At 39.7% G+C, this 26,276-nt stretch overlaps 1 protein-coding gene across 1 annotated transcript in view; it reads right to left on the minus strand.

The window, feature by feature from the left end:
* Positions 1 to 25,846, minus strand: part of LOC106088586 (carbonic anhydrase-related protein 10) — a 138,497-nt gene extending 112,651 nt beyond the window's left edge. The window contains exons 1-3 of the mRNA XM_013254175.2: positions 25,672 to 25,846; positions 17,307 to 17,431; positions 14,163 to 14,214 (exon numbers count right to left, since the gene is read on the minus strand). Coding sequence (XP_013109629.2) covers positions 14,163 to 14,214; positions 17,307 to 17,431; positions 25,672 to 25,846 — 352 coding nt within the window. The remainder of the gene's footprint in view (positions 1 to 14,162; positions 14,215 to 17,306; positions 17,432 to 25,671) is intronic.
* Positions 25,847 to 26,276: the final 430 nt, after the last annotated feature.

Raw genomic sequence — 26,276 nt, forward strand, 5'->3', positions numbered from 1 at the left:
AAGTATCTACTTAAGGTTAAGAAAATACTCAGGTGGTTTTCAAGGCATAATGTCTTTTAATGTCCTTTACACTTTGCAAGGAGAAATGCACTAATTTTTTAAATTTTGAAAACTTTTAATCGGCTTGAATTTCTTAGTCGACCTTTCGATTCATCTGGAGGGTTCTTAATCTTGCGCTGTAAATTATGAATTTCCATCTTGACTTCTCGGAGGGGTGGTTAAATATCTACTTTTTCTAATGCGGTTTACTTCACACTGACACTATTTAGTTTATCACTGACCGACCAATTGTCATGAATTTACATGGGTTTTATCTGGGTTTTATCTGCAGCCCAAATGTCGGCAACAATCGTTTTGCGAATAAGGTTTAGAGGCATTTGTCTAGCAACCTCGGCAATTAGCAGCTTCACATCGCTTCTTTGGTAAAAGTTTTCTTTAAATCATCTTTTCCAACAAAATTCTAAAAAATGTCTAATGCGGTTTTTGTGCGTCTACCACAGTTCTCCAAGTTAAGATATGCAATTGCAAATTTCCAATTAGGAACAGGGGCAAACTTCTCACATATCAATGAGTGCAGTCCGATTCGAGTTTAAGCTCAATGATAAAGGGCCTCCTTTTTATAGCGTGCAGCAGTGCGACACCTCTTTAGAGGGAAGTTTTACATGGCAAAGTACCTCAAAAATGTGGCCAGCATTAGGAGGGGGAAAACCACCGCTAAAAATTTTTCTGGTGGTCTCGCCAGGATTCGAACCCAGGCGCTCAGCAACATAGGCGGAATTGCTAACCTCTGCGCTTCGGTGCCCTTCTATAGATATATCTCCAAATTTAGATATATCTCCTATAAACACCCTGCGTTCGATATGCCTTCTTCTGACAACCATCATAGGCTGGAAGGTTTACTATTCAAGTCATTCCGATTGTAACAAATCGAAACGAAATATTGATCTGCGACATTTTAAGTCAATCTAGCTATGTCGGTCTATTTGTTTGTGGAGACCACAGTAGCGGTCAAACACATAGAGGCAGTCCTCAAAATCTTGCAGAGATACTTCTTAGTGATGCAACTCGTTAAAGATTGCAAATGAAGAGCGATTTTAGCTTTGATTTCCACAATATGTATGGATTTTAGTTGAAATTCTTCATTTCCAATTTGAGCAATTTTTAATTTCAATGACTAAGCCTGCGTACCCAATGATATGCAGGGTATCAAAAGGACGGCTTTGCCTGACTTTAACCCATCCTCACTCATTTATTTTTGTTACTGTTATAAAAAAGTTTTAAAGACTGAAGACAATGAACACAAATGCAAGTTTTCCCATTAACATTCCATTAAGGAACAGAACCAAATTTCTCACATGTCAATGAGTGCTGTGTGATTCATGAAAACCAAGAATATTAGGTTTTGTTTAAACTAAGTTTTAATTAAGTAAATATGGAATGGTTAGGTAAGGTTAAAAAAAGAGTGCGATTATTTATCCCCCCCATGACACTTTGCACATATACCTAAGCCAGTGATCAGCTTGTTGTGTGCACTAAATAGTAACCTCGAAAAAGATGTGTCAAGACTACTGTGCTACTAACAAAATCCCTAATTGCTTTCCCTACCACGTCCCTAAATGGGTTCATGCCTGGTATTGTGTCCCCAATTAAGTGCCGGTGTCTACTAGCCGCGAAAGCCAGGCAATGACAAAGTACAATGTTTCATCATTTCCCCACACGCTCTACACATAACGCACCTATTCTCCAATAGTGAGCTTGTAGTCTTATGTGTTCTAGAGCTGGCAAAATATCGATAATATCGAAATTTATTTTTTTATCTGAATATCGATAATTGATAATTTTCCTATTGGTACTATGGGAAAATTTCTATTATTTTACAAAATTGAACAAAAATATGCGATCCGGCACTGAATGTATCCTTAAGGAATATTGCACCTATAGAGGGCGCAATTTTCATCCGATTAGTTTAAAAATTTTGTACAGTCATTTCTCTCATGACTTTCGACAGACTATTAAAGTTTGTTTTATTCGGCCCGTGCATACCTTTTATATAAATCGATCTACAGATTTTTACTGCTCATTTTCGTTTGAAATATAGGTGATGGGAAATTAACGTTAGTATCGATACTATCGATATTTATTATTAGAAATATCGAAAATATCTAATGTTGCAATTATCGATAGTTTTCCAGCTCTTTGTTATGTGCTGTTATGATACCTGATCGCCTTCCTACCTCCTTTCAATAATATCATCGTCGTCTCACAATCCCAATCTCCCCATGGGGTTTTTATCATCTTACCGACCGTTTCGCTGTTCCATAGTATTAAATGCGCGTTCGTCGCCCACGTCCTTAACTCGGACTAAGTCGACCAGAAAGGCTTCGGATTAACCAAGTTTATCGACCGCAGTCCTCTGACTTTGACTGCTAAATCATCCGCACTTTCATTCCCCCTTATTCTGCTATGGTCCGGCAACTAAACGATACGGATCGTGCCACCCTCAGAGAAGCTTTAATCTCCTTCTAACACTCCAAGACTGTACGTGACCTCACCGCCCTGGTTGTTGTTGCCCTGATGCCCAGTTTAGTGTTGGTAATGATGTTCATACTTCACGTGCTCACGCTAACACCACACAACCTCACGCATTCCATGATCGCCTGGATCTCAACCTACAGTACCGTATTATGGTCAGGCAGTCGAAAACACATCCCAGTTCCTGGTCCTCTGTCTTCTAGTTTTGATCCATCTGTATAACATGATCTTCCAGATAGTAATACCAGAGTTCCGTCACTCCAAGACTGTGCCGATGGCAGCAGAGCCTTGCATTCAACATCAAGTATCGTCTCAGGTATTCGATCAGAAACCCCTTCCATTTCCTTTAGGTTTCCTATCGTCTCCTCAATTATATCGTGATGATGTGACCCGCTCCTATCCTCTATCCATTCCCCTATCGTCATAAGTATTATAGCCGCAGTGGCTGCCTCACAATTGATCTTTAAGTCTATGGGTCGGATATCTAGAATAGTCTGCAGTGCCTTTGTGGGCATGGTGCAAATCGCTCCGCCTATGCCAAGACAACATGTTCTCTGAAACTGTTGTATTATCCTTACTTTTTACTTTTTCTTCATCATAGTCCATCAAACTACTGAGGCGTAAGTAAGCACTGGTCCAATCACGCTCCTGTAAAGCCAGTAGACTATTCAGGCCCCATTCCTAACATATCCCTAACATATGTGATCCTTCTTGGCATGCTCCTGAATGTGACACTTCCAATTCAGTTTTTTGCTCTAGGTCACACCTAAGTATTTGACCTTGTCATTTATCGAAATCGTTCTTTTGGGGAAACATGGGGCGCAGCTTCGTCTTCGTGAACAGGCAGAATTCTTCTCTGGGTTAACATTTAGACCCTGAGGTGTAGCCCAGACGTATGCCATCTCTAAGATCCTTTCGGCCTTTCTGCATAACTGATTCGTATTCTTATCACTTAGAAGTAATATGACACCGACATCGCGTAGCAGACGGGCCCTCGGGTATATATGTAAACTCCCTTTCGTTACAATCCGATGAAAATTGTATAACTTATGCACCCAAATTCGGCGCGGACATTGAGAGGTCTTTTAAATATAAGTCACTGTTGAATTTTTTATTTCAAATTTCAGCAAAATCGGGCAATAAATAATACTTTTATGAGCTTCAGATCCTTAACCGGCATATCGGTCTATATGACAGCTATATCTAAATACAGTCCTATTTTTACCATATTTGGGTCGGATGGCGGGTAGCCTAAAACTACTCACTGTTTCAAATTTCAGTGAAATTGAATAAAAAATAATACTTTTACGGGCTTCAGACCCTTTATCAGGATATCGGTCTATATGGCAGCTATATCTAAATATAGGCCGATCTGGACCATATTTAGATCAGATGTTGGGAGGCCTAAAACTACCCTCTGTTTCAAATTTCAGCGAAATTGGGCTATAAATAAAGCTTTTATGGGCTTCAGACCCTTTATCGGAAGATCGGTCTATATGACAGCTATATCTATTGTAAATATAGTCCGATCTGAACCATACTTAGATCAAATGTCAGGAGGCTTAAAACAACCCACTGTTTTAAATTTCAGCGAAATCTGGTAAAAATAAAGCTTTTATGGCCTTCAGACCCTTTATCGGGAGATCGGTATATAGGGCAGCTATATATTGTATATAAATATAAATATAGTCCGATCTGAACCATATTTGGGTCCGATGTCAGGAAGCATTAAACTACTTACTGTTACAGCGAAATCGGATAAAAAATAAAGCATTTATAGGCATTAGACCGTTTCTCGGCAGATCGGTCTACATAGAAGCTATATCCAAATATGGTCCGATTTGGCCAGTTCAAGAACTTAACCAGTGTGCATCAAAAAAACGTATCTGTGCCAAATTTGAGCTCAATATCTCAATTTTTGAAAGCTGTAGAGTGATTACAACAGACGTACAGACACACAGACATCGTTAAATCGTCTTAGAATTTCTCGACGATCCGAAATATATATATTTTGTAGGGTCGGAAATTGATATTTTGATGTGTTGCAAACGGAATGACTAAATGAATATATCTCCTATCCTACAATGGTGGGTATAAAAAGTTAGTTAACCAGGCAATAAATTTGTTTATGGTTATTTTGAACAAAATGTTAAAAATGACTGGAATATTGTGAAACCAATTAAGTTTGAAAATAGGTCTTTTTGGCACCTATTCGAAATATGGTCCAATTTGGACCATATTCGGTTCAGACATCGGTGGGCATAGTGAAGCTCACCGTTCCTAAATTCAGGGAAATCGGGTAATAAATGCGGTAATTGGGGCTTATGGAGGCCACCGTAGCGCAGAGGTTAGCACGCCTATTACGCTGAACGTCTGGGTTTGAATCCTGGCGGGAACATTATGAAAATTTTCAGCAGTGGTTATCCCCTCCTAATTCTGGCTGCATTTGGGAGGTACTGTACCATTTAGTATGGCAGCCAAGTAAAAACTTCTCACGCCTTTCGGACTCGACTATAAAGAGGAGGCCCCTTATCATTGAGCTTAAACTCTAATCGGACAGCACTCATTGATATGTGCGAAGTTAGCCCCTGTTCCTTAATGGAATGTTCATAGGCAATTTTGCAATTGCAATTAAGACTTATAACTAAAAATCGGCAGATCGGTCTATATGGCAGCTATATCGAAATATAGCTCGATTTCGACCATAATTGTTTCAGACATTGGTAGACATAGTGCAACTCACCGTTCCAAATTTCAGCAATATCGGGTAATAAATGCTAAACATCGACAGATCGGTCCATATGGCAGCTATATCGAAATATAGCCCGATTTGAACCATAATCGATTCGAAAATCAGAAGGCATAGAACCACTCATTGTTCCAAATTTCAGAGAAATCAGGTAATAAATGTGACTTTTATATATTTTTGGTCGCTTTTTTCATACAAGTCCGACCACAGTGCAATGTGTACGTCTTGGCATCGAAGGCTTCATCCAATTTATGCATAACAGGGCATGCGGGGCAGTCTCTTTCGACCTTGACATAACATGCTGTGTGTTTTTGAGCAGTTCGTTGAATGTCCTACTCTTTTTCATGGTATCCACAGTACGTAGCACTGTTTTGAGTATATTAGGTATGCTTACTTTTATAGGTATGTATGCTTTTAGTGTAGCATATCTTGCATTGCCGGATTCGGGTGTAGATACTACTCTTGCCTCCTACGAGTCTTTCGGAGTATATGCTAGGGTTGCCTAAAAAGTAATTGCGGATTTTTTTAAAAGAAAGTAAATGCATTTTTAATAAAACTTAGAATGAACTTTAATCAAATATATAATTGCCATTTTGTTCGATAACCTTTTGCCATCTTCCTGACAAATTTGGTATTCCACGCTCATAGAACTTCTGGCCTTTATCTGCAAAAAACTGAACCAAGTGCGATTTTATAGCCTCATCATTGCCGAAAGTTTTACCATTTAAGGAGTTCTGAAAAGATCAAAATAAATGGTAGTATGATGGTGCAAGGTCAGGGCTATATGGTGGATGCATCAAAAGTTCCCAGCCAAGCTCACTCAGTTTTTGGCGAGTGACCAAAGATGTGTGCGGTATAGCGTTGTCCTGGTGGAATATGACACCTTTACGATTGACCAATTCTGGTCGCTTCTCCTTGATGGCTGTATTCAATTTGTCCAATTGTTGACAGTAAACATCCGAATTAATCGTTTGGTTCCTTGGAAGCAGCTCAAAATATACCACACCCTTCCAATCCCACCAAACAGACAGCATTACCTTCTTTTGGTGGATATCAGCCTTTGAAGTGGTTTGAGCTGGTTCACCATGCTTGGACCATGATCGTTTTCGACTAACGTTGTTGTAAACAATCCATTTTTCATCTCCAGTTATGATTCGTTTTAAAAACGGATCGAATTCATTGCGTTTAAGGTGCACATCACAAGCGTTGATTCGGTTTGTTAAATGAATTTCTTTCAATACATGTGGTACCCATATTAAAATTGACGCCAAACAAACAAATGTAAACAAAATTTCGCGTACTTTTTTTCTAAAGCAAGCTAAAAGTAACAGCTGATAACTGACAGAAGAAAGAATGCAATTTTAGAGTCACAAGCCGTTGAAAAAATTTATCAACGCCGACTATATTACTACTATATTACCGACAATTACTTTTTGGGCAACCCAATATATTCAGACCGGGTTCTCTTTTGACTTCTAACATCAACGTAGAGTATGATCCAAGTCGGTCGTTAGCAATCCTCCAATTTGCTTTGCTAGAGACCCAATTTTAAGTCACTTTGATTTCAGCTTTATAAAAAAGCGCCCTAGGAACGATCAATGATGAGCAATATACGAAATCCGACCCAGTCAAACATGCTTTAAACAGACAATAAATTTTCAATATCAAATCCATACAACGAAGTCAAAGTGCCGGCTTTAGATAATTTTTAAATAAAAATAAATCTCCCCTCTTGTTTGCAATATTTGTCTCAATATCTAGTATTTAATGAACCCTCAATTTAAATGCCCTAAATAAAAGTTACTTTAACTACACACAACAAAAATAACTCTTCAGAGTATCATCAACATTTAAATGTCCAATTCAATGACGGATATTTGGGTTAAAAATTAAATACAAAGAATAAATAAAGCAACAACCTTTTTTTGGCAGCCTACCTGAAACATAGCCTTTTTAAAATGGATTAAAAGAGCAGAGATGAAAAGCCAAATGAAATATAGAAATGCTCTGTCAAGCTTTGTGTTATTTAACCGGAAACGGAGACATGGAATTGCAAATTTTTGAAACAAAACGAAACCTACTGCACAAAGACCTGGTGGGCAGAGGGCAGGTAGAGCAGCTGAATGGCAAAGTAAAAAAAAGAGCAACAACCGAACCAAATAGAAACAAATGAACCGTCTAAAGCGCCGAGGCTGATGCTAAAGCCAACATGGAAATGTCTAAATGTCGGCTTTCGGCGCTTGACATGTCTGTTTGTTTGACATGCGTTTGGCACGGGCAAACTCAAACCCCTTCCGGGCGTCTGCTGTAGTTCCACTCTTTGGCCAGATGCTCTGCCCAAGCCTGGCAGTGGCAACAGATGCAACGTTTTAAATTTAAAGCTTTATTTAGGTTATTTTGCAATTCGCAAATAAATATTGCATCAAATTACAGGGACCAAAAAAAAAAAGGAAAGAAAAAATTATCTGCCGCATATGGAGTGGATTTTATTTGGTGGCAGAATAAAAATGAAATAAATTTGTTTGTTTTTATTCACACCCACACTTGCCATGTACTACGTTTGTTCGGATGTTGGTTGGTTGGATGTGAAAACATTTGTTTTAGCTGCTGTTGCTGCAAAAATACATATCAAATGTGTTTTTTTTTTTTTGCCCAAAATAGAAAATTGTTCTCAAATTTACATCTAAGTGAATCGTATTAATAATTTTAGTGTGAATTAAGCTTGTCGTTAAATATTTAAATTTGAGTATTTTGTAGTTTTATTTTTATGTATTTAGTATAAATTATGTACAACTATATGTGTGAGAGATGACACAATATTTAAAATTGAAAAACATTTAATATTTGAGTGAACAGCAGCATTCACAAGTTTATGCAGTTTAATTTTAAATCACTAATCAATTTTTAAACTTTTCATTGAACAAGGTGCTCGATATGATATTGAGGGGCTATTGTGAAAGCTTTCTGATTTGTTTTAAAAAGCCAAATATAATATTCAGAACAAGTAAACGCGTGTTAAGTTCCGCTGGGCAGAATCTTATATACCCCTCATCATGGATCGCACTTGTCACGATTTCTCCTTATCGACAAAAGCTAAAAAGAATAATGGGAGGTCATAACAAACAAGTAAAAAGGCACTAAGTTCGACTGGGCCGAACTTTGGATAGCCATCACCTCGGGTATATACGTAAACCACCTTTCGCCATAGCAGCTTTATCGAAATATGGTCCAATTTGGACCAAATTCGACACCAATATCCGTGTGGTCTAATAAGTCTTTTTGGTAACCATATCCAAATATAGACCGATCTGAACCATGTACGACGCGGATTTCGAAAATCCTAACATAAGTCACTATGTCAAATTTCAGCGAAATCGGATTATAAATGTGCCTTTTATGGGGCCAAGACTTTAAATCGAGACATCGGTCTAAATGGCAGCTACATCCAAATCTGAACCGATTAGGGTCAAATTTAAGAAGGCTGCCGAAGGGCCTAACACAACCCACTCTCCCAAATTTAGGCGAAATCGGACGAAGCGAACGAGTCGCGTAAGGAACCGCACGAATGGCATTAGGAAGCGAACGAGTCGCGTAAGGAAGCGAACGAGTCGCGTAAGGAAGCGAACGGGTCGCGTTAGGAAGCGAACGGGTCGCGTTAGGAAGCGAACGGGTGGCGTTGGGAAGCGAACGGATCGCGTTACGAAGCGAACGGGTTGCGTTACGAAGCGAACGGATCGCGTTGGGAAGCGAACAAATCGCGTTGAGAAGCAAACGAATGCCGTTATGAGCCGAACGAGTTGCGTAGGAAAATCTAACGAGTCGCGTAAGGAAGCGAACGGATCGCGTTAGGAAGCGAACTAGTCGCGTAAGGAAGTTGGCCCTTTTATGGGGCCAAAACCCTAAATCGAACGATCGGTCTATATGGCAGCTATATCCAAATCTGAACCGATCTGGGCCAAATTGCAGAAAGTTGTCGAAGGGTCTAACGCAACTTACCGTCCCAAATTTCGGCGAAACCAGACAATAAATGAGCCTTTTATGGGCCTTAGACCTTAAATCGGCGGATCAGTCTAAAACCTTATATCGAGAGATCGGTCTATTTGGCAGCTATATCCAAATCTGAACCGATCTGGGCCAAATTGAAGAAGAATGCCGATTGGCCTAAGACAACTCACTCTCCCACATTTTGGCAAAATCGGATAATAAATGCGCTTTTTAAGGGCCTAAGACCTTAAATCGGCGGATCGGTCTATATGGCAGCTATATCCAAATCTGGACCGATCTGAGCCAAATTGAAGAAGGATATCGAATGGCTTAACACAACTCACTGACTTAAATTTTAGCAAAATGGAATAATAAATGTGGCTTTCATGGGCCTAAGACCCTAAATCGGCGGATCGGTCAATATGGGGGCTATATCAAGATATAGTGCGATATAGCACATCTTCGAACTTAACCTGCTTATGGACAAAAAATGTTTTGTTTTGTTTAAGTGGCACTAGCCGAACGTAGAATAGCGTTCCAAGCGCCTCGATATTCTGCGCTCATTCTAAAATCCCTGACACCAAGTTTCGAGGTGTCTCCCACAACTTGCTCATTCCATCGGGCTTTTGGTCTTCCCGGTTTGCGTGTACGACCGTGTTTGTCTTCAAAAGACTTCTTTGCTTGAGCTTCTTCATCCATTCTTACAACATGACCTAGCCAACGCAGCCATTGTATTTTGATGCGTGTAACTATGCTATCGGCGTCATACAGCTCATACAGCTCGTGGTTCATACGTCGCCTATATTCTCCGTTAACGCAAACTGGTCCATATATTTTACGAAGAATCTTTAAATACTCCAAGTACTGCCTCATCTCCTTTTACAAGTACCCATACTTCAGAACCATATAGCAGCACGGGTAGTAGCAGTGTCTTGTATATTGTAATCTTCGTCCTTCGAGAGGTGGCCTTGTTTCGAAACTGCTTACTTAGTCCAAAGTAGCATCTGTTTGCCAGTATTATTCTTCGCTTTATCTCAAAACTGGTGTCATTCGTTTCGGTTACGGCGGTGCCGAAATAGATAAAGTTACTGACTATCTCAAAGTTGTGGTTCGCAACTTTCTCCATTTTCTTTATCTGCTCGGTTGTGCAAAGCGTTTTGGGAGTTGAAACCATCCATTTCGTCTTATTTTCATTTACTGCCAGACCCATTTTCACTGACTCTCTTTCGGTTCTTTCAAGGGCTGCAGTTACTATTTCCGGTGACCGACCTATGATATCGATGTCGTCGGCATAGGCGAGTACATGGACAAAATATGAACCTGTGCAAAGTTTCTGCTCAATATACCCCAATCCTATGTTGGTGGGTATAAAAATCGCATTAATTTTATATACGTTTTGATAATAATTGCATTCAGTAGATGCCCAAGATGTTAAATCGATCGATTGGTTTTATAAGACCCAAATCAGGTTATGCATCGATTCGGAAAGCGAATTTAATTAACTTTTGGGACCAAGTGTCTGTTCCATCCCACAATACCCCCTATAAAGGATATATTTTTGCAATACGACAAAATGAAATTTAAATGAATGGTAATTCAGAGTTGAAAAGGAATGTTATACTCAAATTTGGGGAAAAGTGTTTGGGGGTCGCCTCACCCACAAAACGTCCCCCAAACCTAACATATTTACCGATCATGGCAGCATTGAGCTCAAAAGAAAGGTATTTGGGAGCAGTGCACGACTTTGATATCCACATTAGGGCCGAAATGTCTGAGGAGCCGTCTCACTCTCTAAACAACCCCAAACCGACCCCCACAACCGTCTATGACCACATAGGGCTCAAATAAAATTGAAATAACATTCTAGCAACATTTTGGATTTAGCGGCGGTCTGGATTTGAGGCGGCCCGTTTCAGGTAATATTTAATAATAATACGTACAAGTAATTCGGTCAGACGAATTTTGCGAATTTTGCCCATATGCAATCCTCAACCACCTACATCAATATCAAGCGGATATCTCTTTTCGTTCGATAGCTATCATAATTTCGGTAAACGATCGGACGCACATGGCTAGATCGACGGAGATTGTTTTTGTGTTTGTTTTGGTACTGTTACGAAGGCAAAGTATAAAATAAAATTAGTAAAAAAGAAGTACAAATGTGGTAAGTTCGGCCGTGCCGAACTTCGGTTACCATCCTCCATGGATACATTAACCATCCTCTTTTATAACAACTCCGCTACTATACCTATAGTAATAGACAAACATATCTATAGTAATAGACTATATCTATAGTAATAGACGAACTCTTAAACAAGTCACAGTTTCAGCGAAATCAGGCATCTATATCTAAATATAGTCTGATCTGCTGTATGACTTAATAATCCAGCTAAATCAGATAATAAATGCAGAGCGGACCGGCAGATCAGTCTATATGGCAGCCATAAGCGTAAAATGCCTTTGGAGGGTGGGCTCAGCACCCCCCAGAATTTTAAAATAGTTCATTGTTTTTGATAAAATTTGGTGATTTTAGCTAAGCTAAGCTGTCTTCGCTAATGAATAAAGATGGATCTATATCATATTTGAGTCAGATATTGGGACTCAATCAACTCACTATTTAAAATTTCAGCGAAATCGTATAATAATTGCGACTTTATGGGCTTAAGACCCTCAATCGGAAGATCGGTCTATATGATAGCTACATCGAAATATTGTCCGATCTGAACCATACTTAGGTGTGATGACGTAAAGCTAAAAGCAAAATAAATGCAGCTTTTGTGGGCTCAAGACCTTAAGTCGGCAGAACGCTCTATATGGCAGCTATATCTGAATATAGACCGATCTGAACCATATTTGAGTCGAATATCGGGAGGCTTTAATTAACCCACTGTTTTCTCATCAAAATCTGATAATAAATGCGCCTGTTACAGGCTTAAGACCCTAAATCGGCGTATCGGTCTATATGATAGCTGTATGTAATAAATATGGTCCGATATGGCCCATATTCATTATGAATATCGGGGCCCCTAATACAATTTTCTGTTTCAAATTTCAGCGACATCGCACTAAATCGCCAGATCGGTGTATATGGCAGCTATACCCAAATATAGTCCGATTTGGCCCATTCAAGAACGTATCCTGGGTATAGAACAAATACGAGTCTGTGCAAAATTTCAACTCGATATCTCAATTTTTAAAGACTGTAGAGTGGTGACAAATGACGAACGCATGGACGGACAGAAACATGGACATCGTTCAATCGTCTTAGAATTTTACGACGACTAAATGAATATACCCCCTATCCTATGGTTGTGGATATAATAAACACTGTTCTAATTATACCCTTCACCATAGGTTGGGGATATACTACTTTCATCATACCGTTTGTAATTCATCGAAATATTGATTGTGAGATCCCATCCCACAAGTATATATGTTCTTGATTGTCTTGACATTCGAAGTCGAGTTAGCATTTGCGTCCGACCATTCGTCTGTCTGTCGTAAGCACGCTAACATTCAAAAGATTTAAGCCATGTGCTTGAAATTTTGCACAAACTCTTCTTATTAGTGTAGATCGGTTGAGACAGTAAATTCGCAAAATCGACCAATGTTTTAACTGATGTCCCATGTAAACCGATCTTCCAATTTGATTTATAAACCTCTAGAGCCAAAAAAACTATTTTCAAGAATTTTTAACTTATTTTACTTTTTTACTTTTTTTTCATTTAGTCATTCCGTTTCCAATACATCGAAATATCAAGTTCCGACCCTACAAAGTATATATATTTCGGATCGTCGTAAAATTCTACGACGATTTTACAATGTCCATGTGTCTGTCCCTCCGCCTGTTGTAATCACTCTACAGCCTTCAAAAATTGAGATATTGAGCTGAAATTTGGCACAGATACATCTTTTTGATGAACGCTTGCTAAGTTCTCGAACTATTTTTGGATATAACTGCTATATAGACCGATCTTTCGATAAAGGGTCTGAAGCACGTATAAGCTTTATTTTTTGTCCGATTTTTCTGAAATTTGAAACAATCACATCTGACCTAAATACGGTTCGGATCGGACAATGTTTAGATATAGCCGACTTCACTGATATGTGAAATCTGACTCAAATATTAAAAAAATCGGTCGATATTTAGATATAGGTGTCATATAGACCGATATGCCGATTAAAGAACGGAATCCCATACAAGTTTATTTATAAATAATAAAAGCAGATTTCTTGCCCGATTTCGGTTAAAAAGTTTCTTGTATATGAGTTCTCGGAAACTGAATTAAATATTATCGAGAACAGCCCCTTTTTAGACATAACTATGGATATAGTAGTGGAGTTTTAATAAAAAAGGATGATTAATATATCCGTGGTGGTGGGTATCCAAAGTTTTTACTTTTTATGACTTCTAACAGCCATGACATATACGTCCTTGTCGAACGGTCCTTGTAAGAACTTGTATCATGCAAACCATTGTGGAGGGTTAATAAGATTCGGCCCGGCCGTACTTTCCAACAGAATTGTTTGTCTTTTGTTTAATTTTAATGCCCACAACCATAGGCTGGGGGTATAGTAATTTCGTAATTGCGTTTGTAACCCTTCGAAATATTCATCTAAGACCGCATAGAGAATATATATTCTTGATCGTTATGACATTTTAAGTCGATCTAGCCATGTCCATCCGTCTGTATGTCGAAAACACGCTAACTTTCGAAAGAGTAAAGCTAGGCGCATGAAATTTTTGCACAAATACTTCCTATCGTCTTGATTTTCTAAGAACGGACATATCGTCTCACCATTTGTCAGTCAGTCCACAAGTAGAACACTCAAATCTTATGGTAGTTGATATATTGTATAATAGAACTATTGTCTTTATTCTCATGTTATTACTTACCTGATATGCCATCATAAGTCCACCATTCTTCCCAGCTAACTGCATGGAGAACTGAAACAAAAAAAAATTAATTAACCATTAATCAGAATTAGAGAACTACTATTTTTTTATCTAACTACATTGTATTGTTAAAAGTTTTTTTTTAATCTCTCTTCTTATATATAAAAATCAAAATCAATTTGTGTTTTTTTGTTTGTTTCGTATAGACTCAAAAACTACTGAACCGATTACCTCGAAATTTTCACAGATTGTGTAGGTTGGTCTGGAAGGAAATATAGGCCATATAATTTTCAGAAGGGGGGCGGACCCTCCCTTTTACCCCATAAGTACTACCCAACCATAAAAGTCTTCCGATCGGGACAATATTCGACTCAAATGAAAGGTATTCAGGAGTAGAGTATGAATTTCATATTAAAAATTGGGTGCAAGTAACTGGAGGGGCCGCCCCAAACCCAAATCACCCTAAAGTAGGTTTATTGGATGAGCATGACTATATGGGACTCAAATTAAAGGTTATCAGGAGTAGATTACGAATATAATCGAGAAGAAGGAATACGCCTTATAATTTGTTGATATCGGAAGTAAGCGGACCCTTCCCCGTTACCCCAAAAACACCACTCAAAACCAAAAGTGGACCGATAAGGACAATATGGAACTCAAATGAAAGGTATTAAAGAGTAGAATATGAATATGGTATTAAAAATTGGGCCCAAGTACCCAGGAAGTCGCCCTAACCCCTAAACTTCTAAAAGCAGACAAATTGAACGTCCATATCTATATGGGGCTCAAATGAAAGGTATACGGTAGTGGATTACGAATCTGGCGTTCAAAATCAGATCGAAGTGTAGGGGGTCATGCCACCCCCCAAAAACGCCCCAAATGGGCATATGACCCATCATGACCATAGGAGATTCGGTCTGTATGTTTGTTCCGTAGAATCATAAAAGGCTGAACCGATTGTCGTAAAACTTTCACAGATTGTGTAGGTTTTTGTGAAAGGAAATATAGGTTATATAATTTTTAGATATCGGATGGGGGCGATCCCTCCCCCTTACCCCAAAAACGCCACCCAAAACCAAAAATAGACCGATGGGTACAATATGGTTATCAAATGAAAGGTATTGGAGTCTAGAAAACAAATATCTTATTAAAATTTTGGTCCAAATACCCAGCGGGCAGCCCCAACCCCAAAACTCCTCTAAACAGATATATTCGGAGTTCCTATCAATATGGGACTCAAATGTGAAGTAATCGACAGTAGATTACAAATATGGCATAAAAAAATTCGGTCCAAGTAATGGGAGGTCGCCCCACCTTCAAATACACCCAAATGGGTATATCAGCCGGCCATGGCTATATGGGATTCAAATGAAAGATTTTTGGGAGTAGATTAAGAATATGACATTATAATTTGTGTTCAAGTCTAGGTAGCGCTTTTCCTCTTAAAACTATGTCGAATAGGTTAATTGACCCACTATGGCAAAATGGGACTCAAATGAAAGGAATTTGAGAGTAGAAAACGTATTTGATAACCAATTTTGGAGCCAAGTGTTTGGGGGTACGCCCTAAATCACTCCCTAAACTGAACTTCATTTCCGACTATAGCAATATGGAGCTCAAATCAACGATATTTGGGAGTAAAGAACGAATTTGATGTAAATTTTCAGGGCAAAGTCTCAGTGGCCGTCCCAGCTTCAAAACACCCTCCAAATGGTTATTACTTACAGACCATGGCAATATGGGGTTCAAATTTAAGAGATTTGGGAGTGAAGCACGAATTTGATATCCATATTTGTGACGAAATATCTCCCCTAAAAAGCAATTCTCACTACCTAAATTTTCACAAACCAGATCTCGGAGATGGGTAACGTCATTCGTTGTAAATTTTTTTACACTCTTACAGTCACCAAAAACAACACCTGGTTTCTATCGTTGGGGTCGGGTGCAGCGGGGACGCCCAAAACCCTCCAAATGGATATATAAACCAATCTCGACAATAAAGAGCCATGTGTTTGGGGAGCCGCCCCATTCCAAAATACCTCCCTATTATACAAAAGCTATTTGGGGTGGAAATGGTTAGATTTTCGGGAAATTGATATTCATTTTTGGGACAAAGGCCTAGGGCCCACCCTACCCTCAAACACAACTTATTTACTGATTATGCCATTATGTGGCTAATATGAAATGTGTTTGAAAGAGAGCACGAATCTTATTTTACATGAAAGACCAAGTGATCACCCTCGAAATACATTCTATTGGGTTGCCCAAAAAGTAATTGCGGATTTTTTAAAAGAAAGTAAATGTATTTTTAATAAAACTTAGAATGAACTTTAATCAAATATACTCTTTTTACGATTACAATTACTTTTTGGGCAACCCAATAAGTTAGAAATATTTTCCAATAAGGTATTATAGGACACAAAAGAAAGGCATTTGGGATTAGTGTGAAAATAGGCCCAGAAACCGAGCAGGGGTAATCTTTTCACACATCAATGAGTGCTTTCCGATTTAAATTGAGGTTATCAATGATAAAGGACCTTTTTAAAAGCCAAGTCTAAACGGCGTGCCGCAGTGTGACACCTCTTTGGGAAAATTTTCTACATGACCATGCATGGTTCCTTGCAAATGTCGCCAGCATTAAGAGGGGATACCCAGTGCTTTTAATTTTGTCCGATGTTCTCGCAAGGATTCAAACACAGGCGTTCAGCTTCATAGACGGACAAGGGCTACAGTGGCACGAATTCGATATCCACATTTAGGGCTAAGTGTCCCCACCCTAAAAAAATATAAGAGAGTTAAAGAAGGCGCAGCGGAGCGGGCCCTGTCCAGCTAGTTACTTATATAGTAAATTCATTATCTTTCCAAACAGGTAATGATTGGTATATTTTCCATATAACAAATCCCCCAATTTGGCGTAATGACTCCTAAAAACAAAAACGGTAATTTAATGCCTTGGTCCTCACATGCTTCAATTATAAAACTATTGTAATTTGTGTACAATTTGAGAAAAATCAAATTCTGTTTGGCCAAACCTTACGAACTATGGTTTTAATGAAAATATATGTTTGTTCCGTAACACTTCAACATTCCTTTTATGCTTATAAAGGTCCATTTTCCAAATTTATTTTCCCATATAAGGTATACATTGCCCACCTTCAATACATTGCCCAGACAACTGACATTTAATTTACCCTGCTTTTCTCGTTTAGTCATTTCCCGCCGACAAACACATACAGTAGATGTAGTTAATTTTACTTCATTATCCATTTCTAAAATAGAAATAAATATCCCCTTTAAAGATTTCTCACATTTTACGTTGGCGTAATTAAATTATAACAAAATGTATCCTTTTACGAAATTAAAACAGCATTTAGAGCAACGATAACACGAATTCCTCTATTGCAGACAAACGAAGTTAAAAGACCCTAAGAGCAAAAGGGAAAACTAGAACCAAATGAAATCCAATCGCTACTGCGGAGCCTTAGTACTCCGGAGATGGGGATGGCTTGGCGTAGATATACTATAAATTTCAAACATTTACAAATACATTAATTTCAATCATTGTCCATGACTTGGTAAAATATTGAACAAAAGGCAGCAAAGTTTTGGCTTTCTTTGCTGAAATATTTCCAGGGCCTCCTTGGTTTGTTGAGTGACCAGCATAGAAATGCACTATGGCCGCCAACAATATTTTTCGTGGACAAGGAATTACCAAATTTTAGCATCTTTTAATATTCGACACCAAGCAATTTTTCGTTTGTTGTCGAAAATCGATGGTTTAGACGTACATGGAATTCAATAGTAAGGCGAAGGTTAAGTATGACCAAGTTGAACAATATAAGATATCGCTTTCAAACGTCGACGAAAGCGGAAAAAATGTTTAATCCAAGCTCTAGCTGAACCAGGCCCACTCCACTGCGCCATCTTTAACTTTATATGGAGCAACTAGCCGAACCGAGCCCGCTCCGCTGCACCTTCTTTAACTCTCTTATATCTTTCGACACTTCGCCCTAAATGATATCGAATTCGTGCCTTTGTAGCCTATGACGCTGAACGCGTTCTAATCCTGGCGAGAACATCGGGTAAAGCGGTGGTTATCCCCTCTTAATGTTGGCGACATTTGCGAGGCACAAAAAAAAAATTTCCCCAAAGAGGTGTCGCACTGCGGGACGCCGTTCGGACTCGGCTATAAAAAGGTCCCTTATCATTGAGTTTTAACTTGAATCGGAAAGCACTCATTGATGTGCAAGAATTTGCCCCTTCTCGGTTCATGGTGTTAATATTCTTCCTTAGGTTAATGTTCTCATTAGGGGAGGGATGGCACCTCAGACATTTCCACCCAAATATGGATATCAAATTCGTGCTGCACTCAAAATCCCTTTAATTTGAGCCCCATATTGCCATGGCCAGTAAATATGAACCGTTTGGAGGGTGTTTTGGGGCTGGGGCGGCCACCGGCACTTTGCACTGAAAATAGATATCAAATTCGTTCTTTATTCCCAACCGAAATGAAGATCAGTTTAGGGGATGGCTTAGGGTGTACCCCAAAACACTTGGCTCCAAAATTGGATATCAAATTCGTTTTCTACTCTCATATGCCTTTCATTTGAATCCCATATTGTCATAATGGGTCAAATAACCCATTTGACGTATCTTTAGGAGGAAAAGCACCACCTAGACTTGAACGCAAATTTTAATGTCATATTCGTAATATACTCCCTAATACCTTTCATTTGAGTCCCATATAGCCATGGTCGGCTAATATGCCCATTTGTGGGTATTTGGGGTGGGTGACCTCCCATTAGTTGGACCTAATGGTTTATGCCATATTTGTAATCAACTGCCTAATACTTTTCATTTGAGTCCCATATTGATATGAACTTCGACTATATCCGTTTAGAGGTGTTTTTGGGTTTGGGGGACCCGCTGGGTACTTAGACCCAAATTTTAATACCACATTCGTTTTCTGGTCTCCAATAGCTTTCATTTGATACCCTTATTGTGCCCATCGGACCATTTTCGGATATGGTGGCGTTTTTGGGGTAAGGGGGAGGGTCCGCCTCCACCCGATATCTAAAAATTATATCGTCTATGTTTTCTTCCAGACAAACGTACACAATCTATGACAATTTTAAGGGGAGGGTCCGTCCCCCTTCCGATACTGAAAAATTACATAGCCTATGTTTTCTTCCAGACCAACCTACACAATATGCGAAAATTTCGAAAAAATCGGTTCTGCCGTTTTTCAGTCTATACGAAACAAACAAACCGAGTCCCATATATCCGTGATTGGCTAATGATCCCATTTTGGGCGTTTTTGTGAGGGTGGAGTTACCCCCCATACTTTGACATGAATTTGTATGTCAGATTCGTTATCTACTCCCGCATACTTTTCATTTAATACCCATATTGTCCGTATCGATCCACTTCTGATTCCTACTTCCTGACCATATTCGTAATCTACTACCGAATACCTTTCATTTGAGTCCCATATTGTTATTATCGTCAAATAAAGGGGTTTTGAGGCTGGGGCGGCCCCCAGGTACTTGGACCCAACTTTGATTATCAAATTCGTGCCTTTCAATTGACCCCCATATTGCTATGGTCGTAAATTTGTCCCCTTTGGGGGGTGTTTTTGGAGAGGGACGGCCCCCCAAACACTTGATCCCATATTTTGATATCAGATTCGTATTCTACTCACAATTACCTTTCATTTGAGTCCCATACTGCCATGGTCGGTAAATATGTCAGATTTAGGGGTGTTTTGGGGGTTAGCGGTGGTCCCCCAAACACTTCGTCCGACTATTGCATATCAGATATGTTTTCTAATCTTAAATATCTTTCATTTGAGTCCCATATTGTCGTGATTGGTCTATATATTATTTGGTAGGATTTTAGGGGTGGGTGGGGCGTGCCCCCTAGGTACCCCATCCGAATTTTGGATACCAAATTTTTGTTTTTAGATTACTGTAAGTGTACAAACAAAATTTCACTTTAATCGTCCTACCCATCTCGGAGATTTGGCGTTTTTGAAAATTAGGGTAAGGGGGGAGGGTGCGATGGGTCATATCGGTTCATGTTTTGATATAGCTGCCATATAAAGCGATCTTGGATCTTGACTTCTTGAGCCACTAGAAGGCGCAATTCCTATCCGATTTGGCTGACGTGTTTTGTTATGACTTTCAACAACTGTGCCAAATATGGTTGAAATCGGTCCATATCCTGGTATAGCTGCCATATAAACCGATCCGGGGTCTTGACTTCTTGATCCGCTACAGGGCGCAGTTCATATCCGAGTTTGCTGAAATCTTGCATGAAGTGTTTGGTTATGATTTCCAACCACTGTGTTAAGAATGAATCAAATCGGTCTATAATCTGATATAGCTGCCTTATAAACCGATATGGGATCTTGACTTCTTGAGCCACTAGAAGACGCAATTCCTATCCGATTTGGCTGAAATTTTGCATGACGTATTTTGTTATGACTTTCAACAACTGTGCCAAATTTGTTTGAAATCGGTTCATTTCCTGGTATAGCTGCCATATAAACCGATCCGGGGTCTTGACTTCTTGATCCTCTACAGGGCGCAGTTCATATCCGATTTTGCTGAAATCTTCCATGACGTGTTTTGTTACGACTTCCAACTATTGTATTAAGAATGGTTCAAATCGGTCTATAACCTGATATAGCTGCCATATAAACCGATCTGGGGACTTGACTTCTTGTGCCACTAGAGGGCGCAATTATTATCCGATTTAGCTGAAATTTTGCATGAAATGTTTGGTTATGATTTCCAACAACTTTGTTAAGAATGGTTCAAATTGGTCTATAATCTGATATAGCTGCCTTATAAACCGATATGGGATCTTGACTTCCTGAGTGCGCAATTATTATCCGATTTGGCTGATATTTTGTACGACGGCTTCTCTCATGACCTTTAGCATACGTGTTGACTATGGTCTGAATCGGTTTAAAGCCTAATACAGCTCCCCTATAAACCGATCTCCCTATTTTACTTCTTCAACCCCTAAAGGGCGTAATTCTTACTAGATTTGGCTGAAATTTTACGCAATGACTTCTACTGTGGTCTCCAATATTCATTTCAATTATGGTGCGAAATTAACAATAACTTGATATTGTTACATAGCATCTGTTTTCTTTTACCCTTGTTTGCCTTAAAAGAGATACCGGGAAGAGAGCTCGACAAATGCGATTCATGGTGGAGGGTATATAAGATTCGGCCAGGCCGAACTTAGCATGCTTTTACTTGTTATATATAAGAAGAAAGATCCCCCCTGTGGATCATTTTCGATACTGTTAATTAATAATAATGAACCATAAATGGGCAAAAATATCCTAAATCTGGAAATCGGTGTATATATCAGCTATGCCAAGAATGGCATGATCTAGCCCATAAAATTGCAAAGAGAATCAAAACAATTCACTATTCCTAATTTTGTCGATATCAGAAAGCAAATATTCCTCTTATAGCCTCACGACCTATAGCACAGTCCATTTCTGCCCCGATCAAGAAATGTAAAAATACCAAAAAATATGGTAAGTGGTATCATAGTGCAATGGCTTTAACCATGGCACAACACACAAGGAATAGATGGAACAACCAAAAACGAAATGCCAATGGAAGCTTGGCAGCAATGATGATATCTTCGCACAGCCAATAGTTTCGAATGCATGGGCAAATGTAGAAAAACACAGTAATCGAAGTTCTCCATGGAATTGGAAAACCAGAAAACACAAAACACTACACCAGACCAATTCAACAGTCTTCGCCATTGGACGTTAAACCAAGTTTGGGGGATAGTTTAAATAGCTTGGCAAAAATGTTGCCTTTTTTCATGGTGAACCTTACCAAAAATGACCATCATTGTTTCTGGCATTGCTGTTCTTTCCTTTGCTTTGCTTTGCTTTCATTTCAGTCTAGGCCAAGGTTGTCGATTGGGGTTTTGTTTTCTCACACCCCAGCAAGCAATAAAATGAAGCAACAAATCCATGAACATTCCAAAATATTTTGGCAATTTTTCGTTTGCTGTCGAAAATCGATGGTTTCGACTCCCAAATGACAAGCATTGGGAAGCAAAGGAATAAAGGAGGATAGAGATGGGAATGAAAAACTCAACTATTTTTAGAGTTAATTTCAAAATAAACATTTCGTTGGCAGACCTTGGGATAGGAAAATGAAAAAAAATTGGAAGCAATGCAGCACCTCTATGTGAAATGGTCATAGGTTTAAGCTCTAACTATGTCGGCCAGTTAAATTGAAATTTAATATAAATTAAGTTTAAACAAGTTTTTGTGTGTTTAAATATTCCTTTCAATGCAATTCGCCAAGTTTAAAGTAGCACCTTCTCGCATGACTCTAAAATTTGTTACCACATATTTTAAAATGGGATATCTCGGAAACGGATCAACCGATTAAATACAAAATATTTGACATCTCGATCCCCTCGAAACCGCAATATTTGACCGACTTGGTTGAATTTTTGCACATTGTATCAGAGAACAGAGAATAGCTCTACGTGCAACAGCAAAGTCGGCTACCGAAAGTGGTCTGGGTGTAAGTCCGTGCCAGACAGAAGTAGTTCTCTTCAGCACGAGATACAAGTTGCCTACAGTGGCACCTATCTCCTTGGAAGGAGAGGATGTTCCATTTACAGAAAGCGCAAAATACCTGGGTGTTTTGCTGGACAGAATATTGAACTTCAAATCCAACTTTTTGGAAAGGGCACGAAAGGCAAATCTTGCCCTATACACCTACAAAATGCCATTGGCGTGTCATGCAAAATGCAAATTTTGCCCATGAAGATTCCACTAAGGAACAGGGGCGAACTTCTCACATATCTGTGAGTGCAGTCCGATTCAAGTTTAAGCTCAATGATAAGGGACCTCCTCTTTATAGCCGAGTCCGAGCGGCGTGCAGCGGTGCGACACCTCTTTGGAGAGAAATTTTACATGCTTACCTCACATGCGGACCTCTTTATAGCCGAGTCCGAGCGGCGTGCAGCGGTGCGACACCTCTTTGGAGAGAAATTTTAGATGCAGACCTCACAAAAGGAGAGGAAAACCACCGCTAAAAATTTTTTTCTGATGGTCTCGCCAGGATTTGAACCCAGGCGTTCAGCGTTATAGGTGGACATGCTAACCTCTGCGCTACGGTGGCCTCCAAGACCGCGTGTCATGAATTAGGTATATACTGCAGTTGTCAGACCTATAATGCTATATGCTGTTGTGGTCTGGTGGACAGCGTTTCAAAAGTCCACCTACTGCTAAATATTTAACCGGATCCAAAGGATTGTGCATCACATCTGTACTGAGGACGACACCGACCATTGCCGTTAGGTTAAGGAAGCTTTTTCATTGGTCATGTGGCGGCTACGGACACTGTGCTATCCTTGATACAATATCCGATGTTCCCGGCTGTGTGGGCCGCTTTTTGATAAAAAAAAAGTACTGTACCACTATTCCTGATAGAACCGATTGGAACTACGATATCCCTGGTAACAGAAGTTAAGTAGACTTCTAAACGGATGCTCACAAACTAGACGACTAGGTGGGCTTTGGGGTGTACTTTAAAGATCTAGAACTGGTCATATAGAAAAGGTTACCCGACCACTGCAGTGTGTATCAAGCGGAGGTGCTTGCACTTAAGGAAGTGGTGGAATGGCTAAGATATAATGTCATGATGACTATTGGCATAAATATCTGCTCAGACAGCCAGGTAGCCATTTAATCCCTGGAGAACGTATTTCTGAACACAAAAACCGCCTTCGACTGTCGCAGATCTCTCAACGAGATGGCTGAACTGTTCAAAATTTACCTGTTCTGGGTGCCGGGCCACAGAGATATCCCAGGAAATTGTAAAGCGGACGAGCTTGCGAGACTAGGAACCACCCTACACATTCCAGGGGTGCTAGAATCTGTGGATATGCCTCTACCGACATGTAAGCTAAATTTTCAGTAACAGGCTCGAAGGACAACGAATAATAGATGGTCACAAAGAGGGGGCTGTGAGTATTCCAAAACTATATGGCCTAATCAAGACTTGAAGAGGTCTACCGCTTTGCTGTCATTGGCTAGAACAGATGTCTCAGTCATTGTGTCCGTCTTGACAGGTCACTGTCTAATCGGAAAACTTGCTGACAGACTGGAGGTTGCCAGCAACGACTTTTGCAGAAGCTGTGAGGGCATCGAAGAAGAAGAGACTATAGAACACCTTCTGTGTGAGTGTCCCGCACTGGCAGGCAAAAGGAATTTCACTTTAGGTTCTCCTTTCTTTGAGAACCTGTCTGATTTAGCGGATTTGAACATTCGCAGGTTATTGGGCTTTTTAAAGCTACCTGGAGGTAGGAACTTAGAAGGCATTTTCCTTCTTCTGTTCCTGTGGTTTCACAATGGACGAAAACGTCCAAGTGAGTCTGATGGCAGAGTGCCACTTAAACCTAACCGATCAGAGATCATTCAGAACAGATTCATCTTTTTTCCAGAATGTCTTCAAGCATTTGAGAGCTTTTGGGCAATCATTCAGAGCTACAGATAGTTCTTCAAAATCTTCAGCCCGAAACAATTGACTACTGAACCAATGATCAGCCCATGAGTGAGAAATGAGTGAACAGATTTTACGCAACCTATTGGGGGTTTCAGTCATCAAATTTAACGCTAGAAGAGTAAGAATGGCACGAAAGTTCCAGCGTGCATTACAGATTTTTGGGATCTGGTTAAACTTTTCAAAAGGGATTTCACTCCTATGAGTGAAGTGACGGAAGACACGAGTGAGTTGGAGAAGAAACTTTATGTCTTTTCTCCACCCGCATGTGTCCTTAAGATGAGTTTTACCATTTCTGAAGGCGGCTTGCTACCAGAAATGGAGGCCACCGTAGCGCTAAGGTTAGCATGTCCGCCTATAACGCTGAACGCCTGGGTTCGAATCCTGGCCAGACCATCAGAAAAATTTTCAGCGGTGGTTTTCCCCTCCTAATGCTGGCAACTTTTGTGAGGTACTATGCCATGTAGAACTTCTCTCAAAAGTGGTGTCGCACTGCGGCACGACGTTCGAACTCGACTATAAAAAGGAGGCCCCTTATCATTGAGCTTAAACTTGAATCGGACTGCTCTCATTGATATGTGAGAAGTTTGCCCCTGTTCCTTAGTTCATGGGCAAAATTTGCATTTTGGAGGCTGCTTGCAATTCATCATAATTGCTCATCTATTCTTGCACATATTCTTACTCTATTTTTGGAGATATTGTCGATTCCAAGAGCTCATCATCAGAATGCGATGCAGTAGATGGTGTTGGCAACTGATGAATTCCGGTGTTGGGTGACCTTTCTCTTCGAACATTTGCTGCACGAAAGTTCCAGCATGCATTGCAGATGTTTGGGATCTGGTTAAACTTTTCGAAAAGGATGTCACTGCTCTCAGTGAAGTGACAGAAGACACAAGTAGGGTGGAAGAGAAACTTCATGTCTACTCTCCAGATATCTGTTTCCTTACCATTTCTGAATGCTGCTTGCAATTCATCATAATTGCTCATATATTCTTGCACATAGTTTGGTGTTATTGTCGATCCATAGAGCTCATAATCCATGACAACGCGAAGAACGCGATGTAGCATAAGATGCTGGTAACTGATGAATTTTGGTGTGGGGTGACCTTCCTCCTTAAACATTTGCTTTAGTCGAACTAGGTAATGTTAGGTAAGGTTTTAGTGGCAGTCTGTCATCAGACTCACTTAGACGTTTTCGTTCATTATGATACCACAGGAACAGGAGAATGAAGAAGCCTTCTACTTTCTACCGATGAACCATCCAGATCGTTTTAAAAAGCCCATCAACTTGCGAATGTTCACACACGATAAATCAGTCCTCACAGAAATGAGAACCTTAAGTGGAACTCCTTCTGACCATCAGTGCGGCACACACACACATCAGATGTTCTATAGTCTCTTCCTCCTCGACGTCATCACAGCTTCTGCAAAAGTCGTTGCTGGCATCCTTCAATCTGTCAGCATGTTTTCTGATCAGACAGTGACCTTTCATACGGACACGATGACTGATACGTCCGTTCTAGCCAGCGATAGTAAAGCGTTAGACCTCTTC

Source organism: Stomoxys calcitrans, chromosome 4, assembly GCF_963082655.1.
Source record: "Stomoxys calcitrans chromosome 4, idStoCalc2.1, whole genome shotgun sequence".
Classification (NCBI taxonomy): Eukaryota; Metazoa; Arthropoda; class Insecta; order Diptera; family Muscidae; genus Stomoxys; species Stomoxys calcitrans.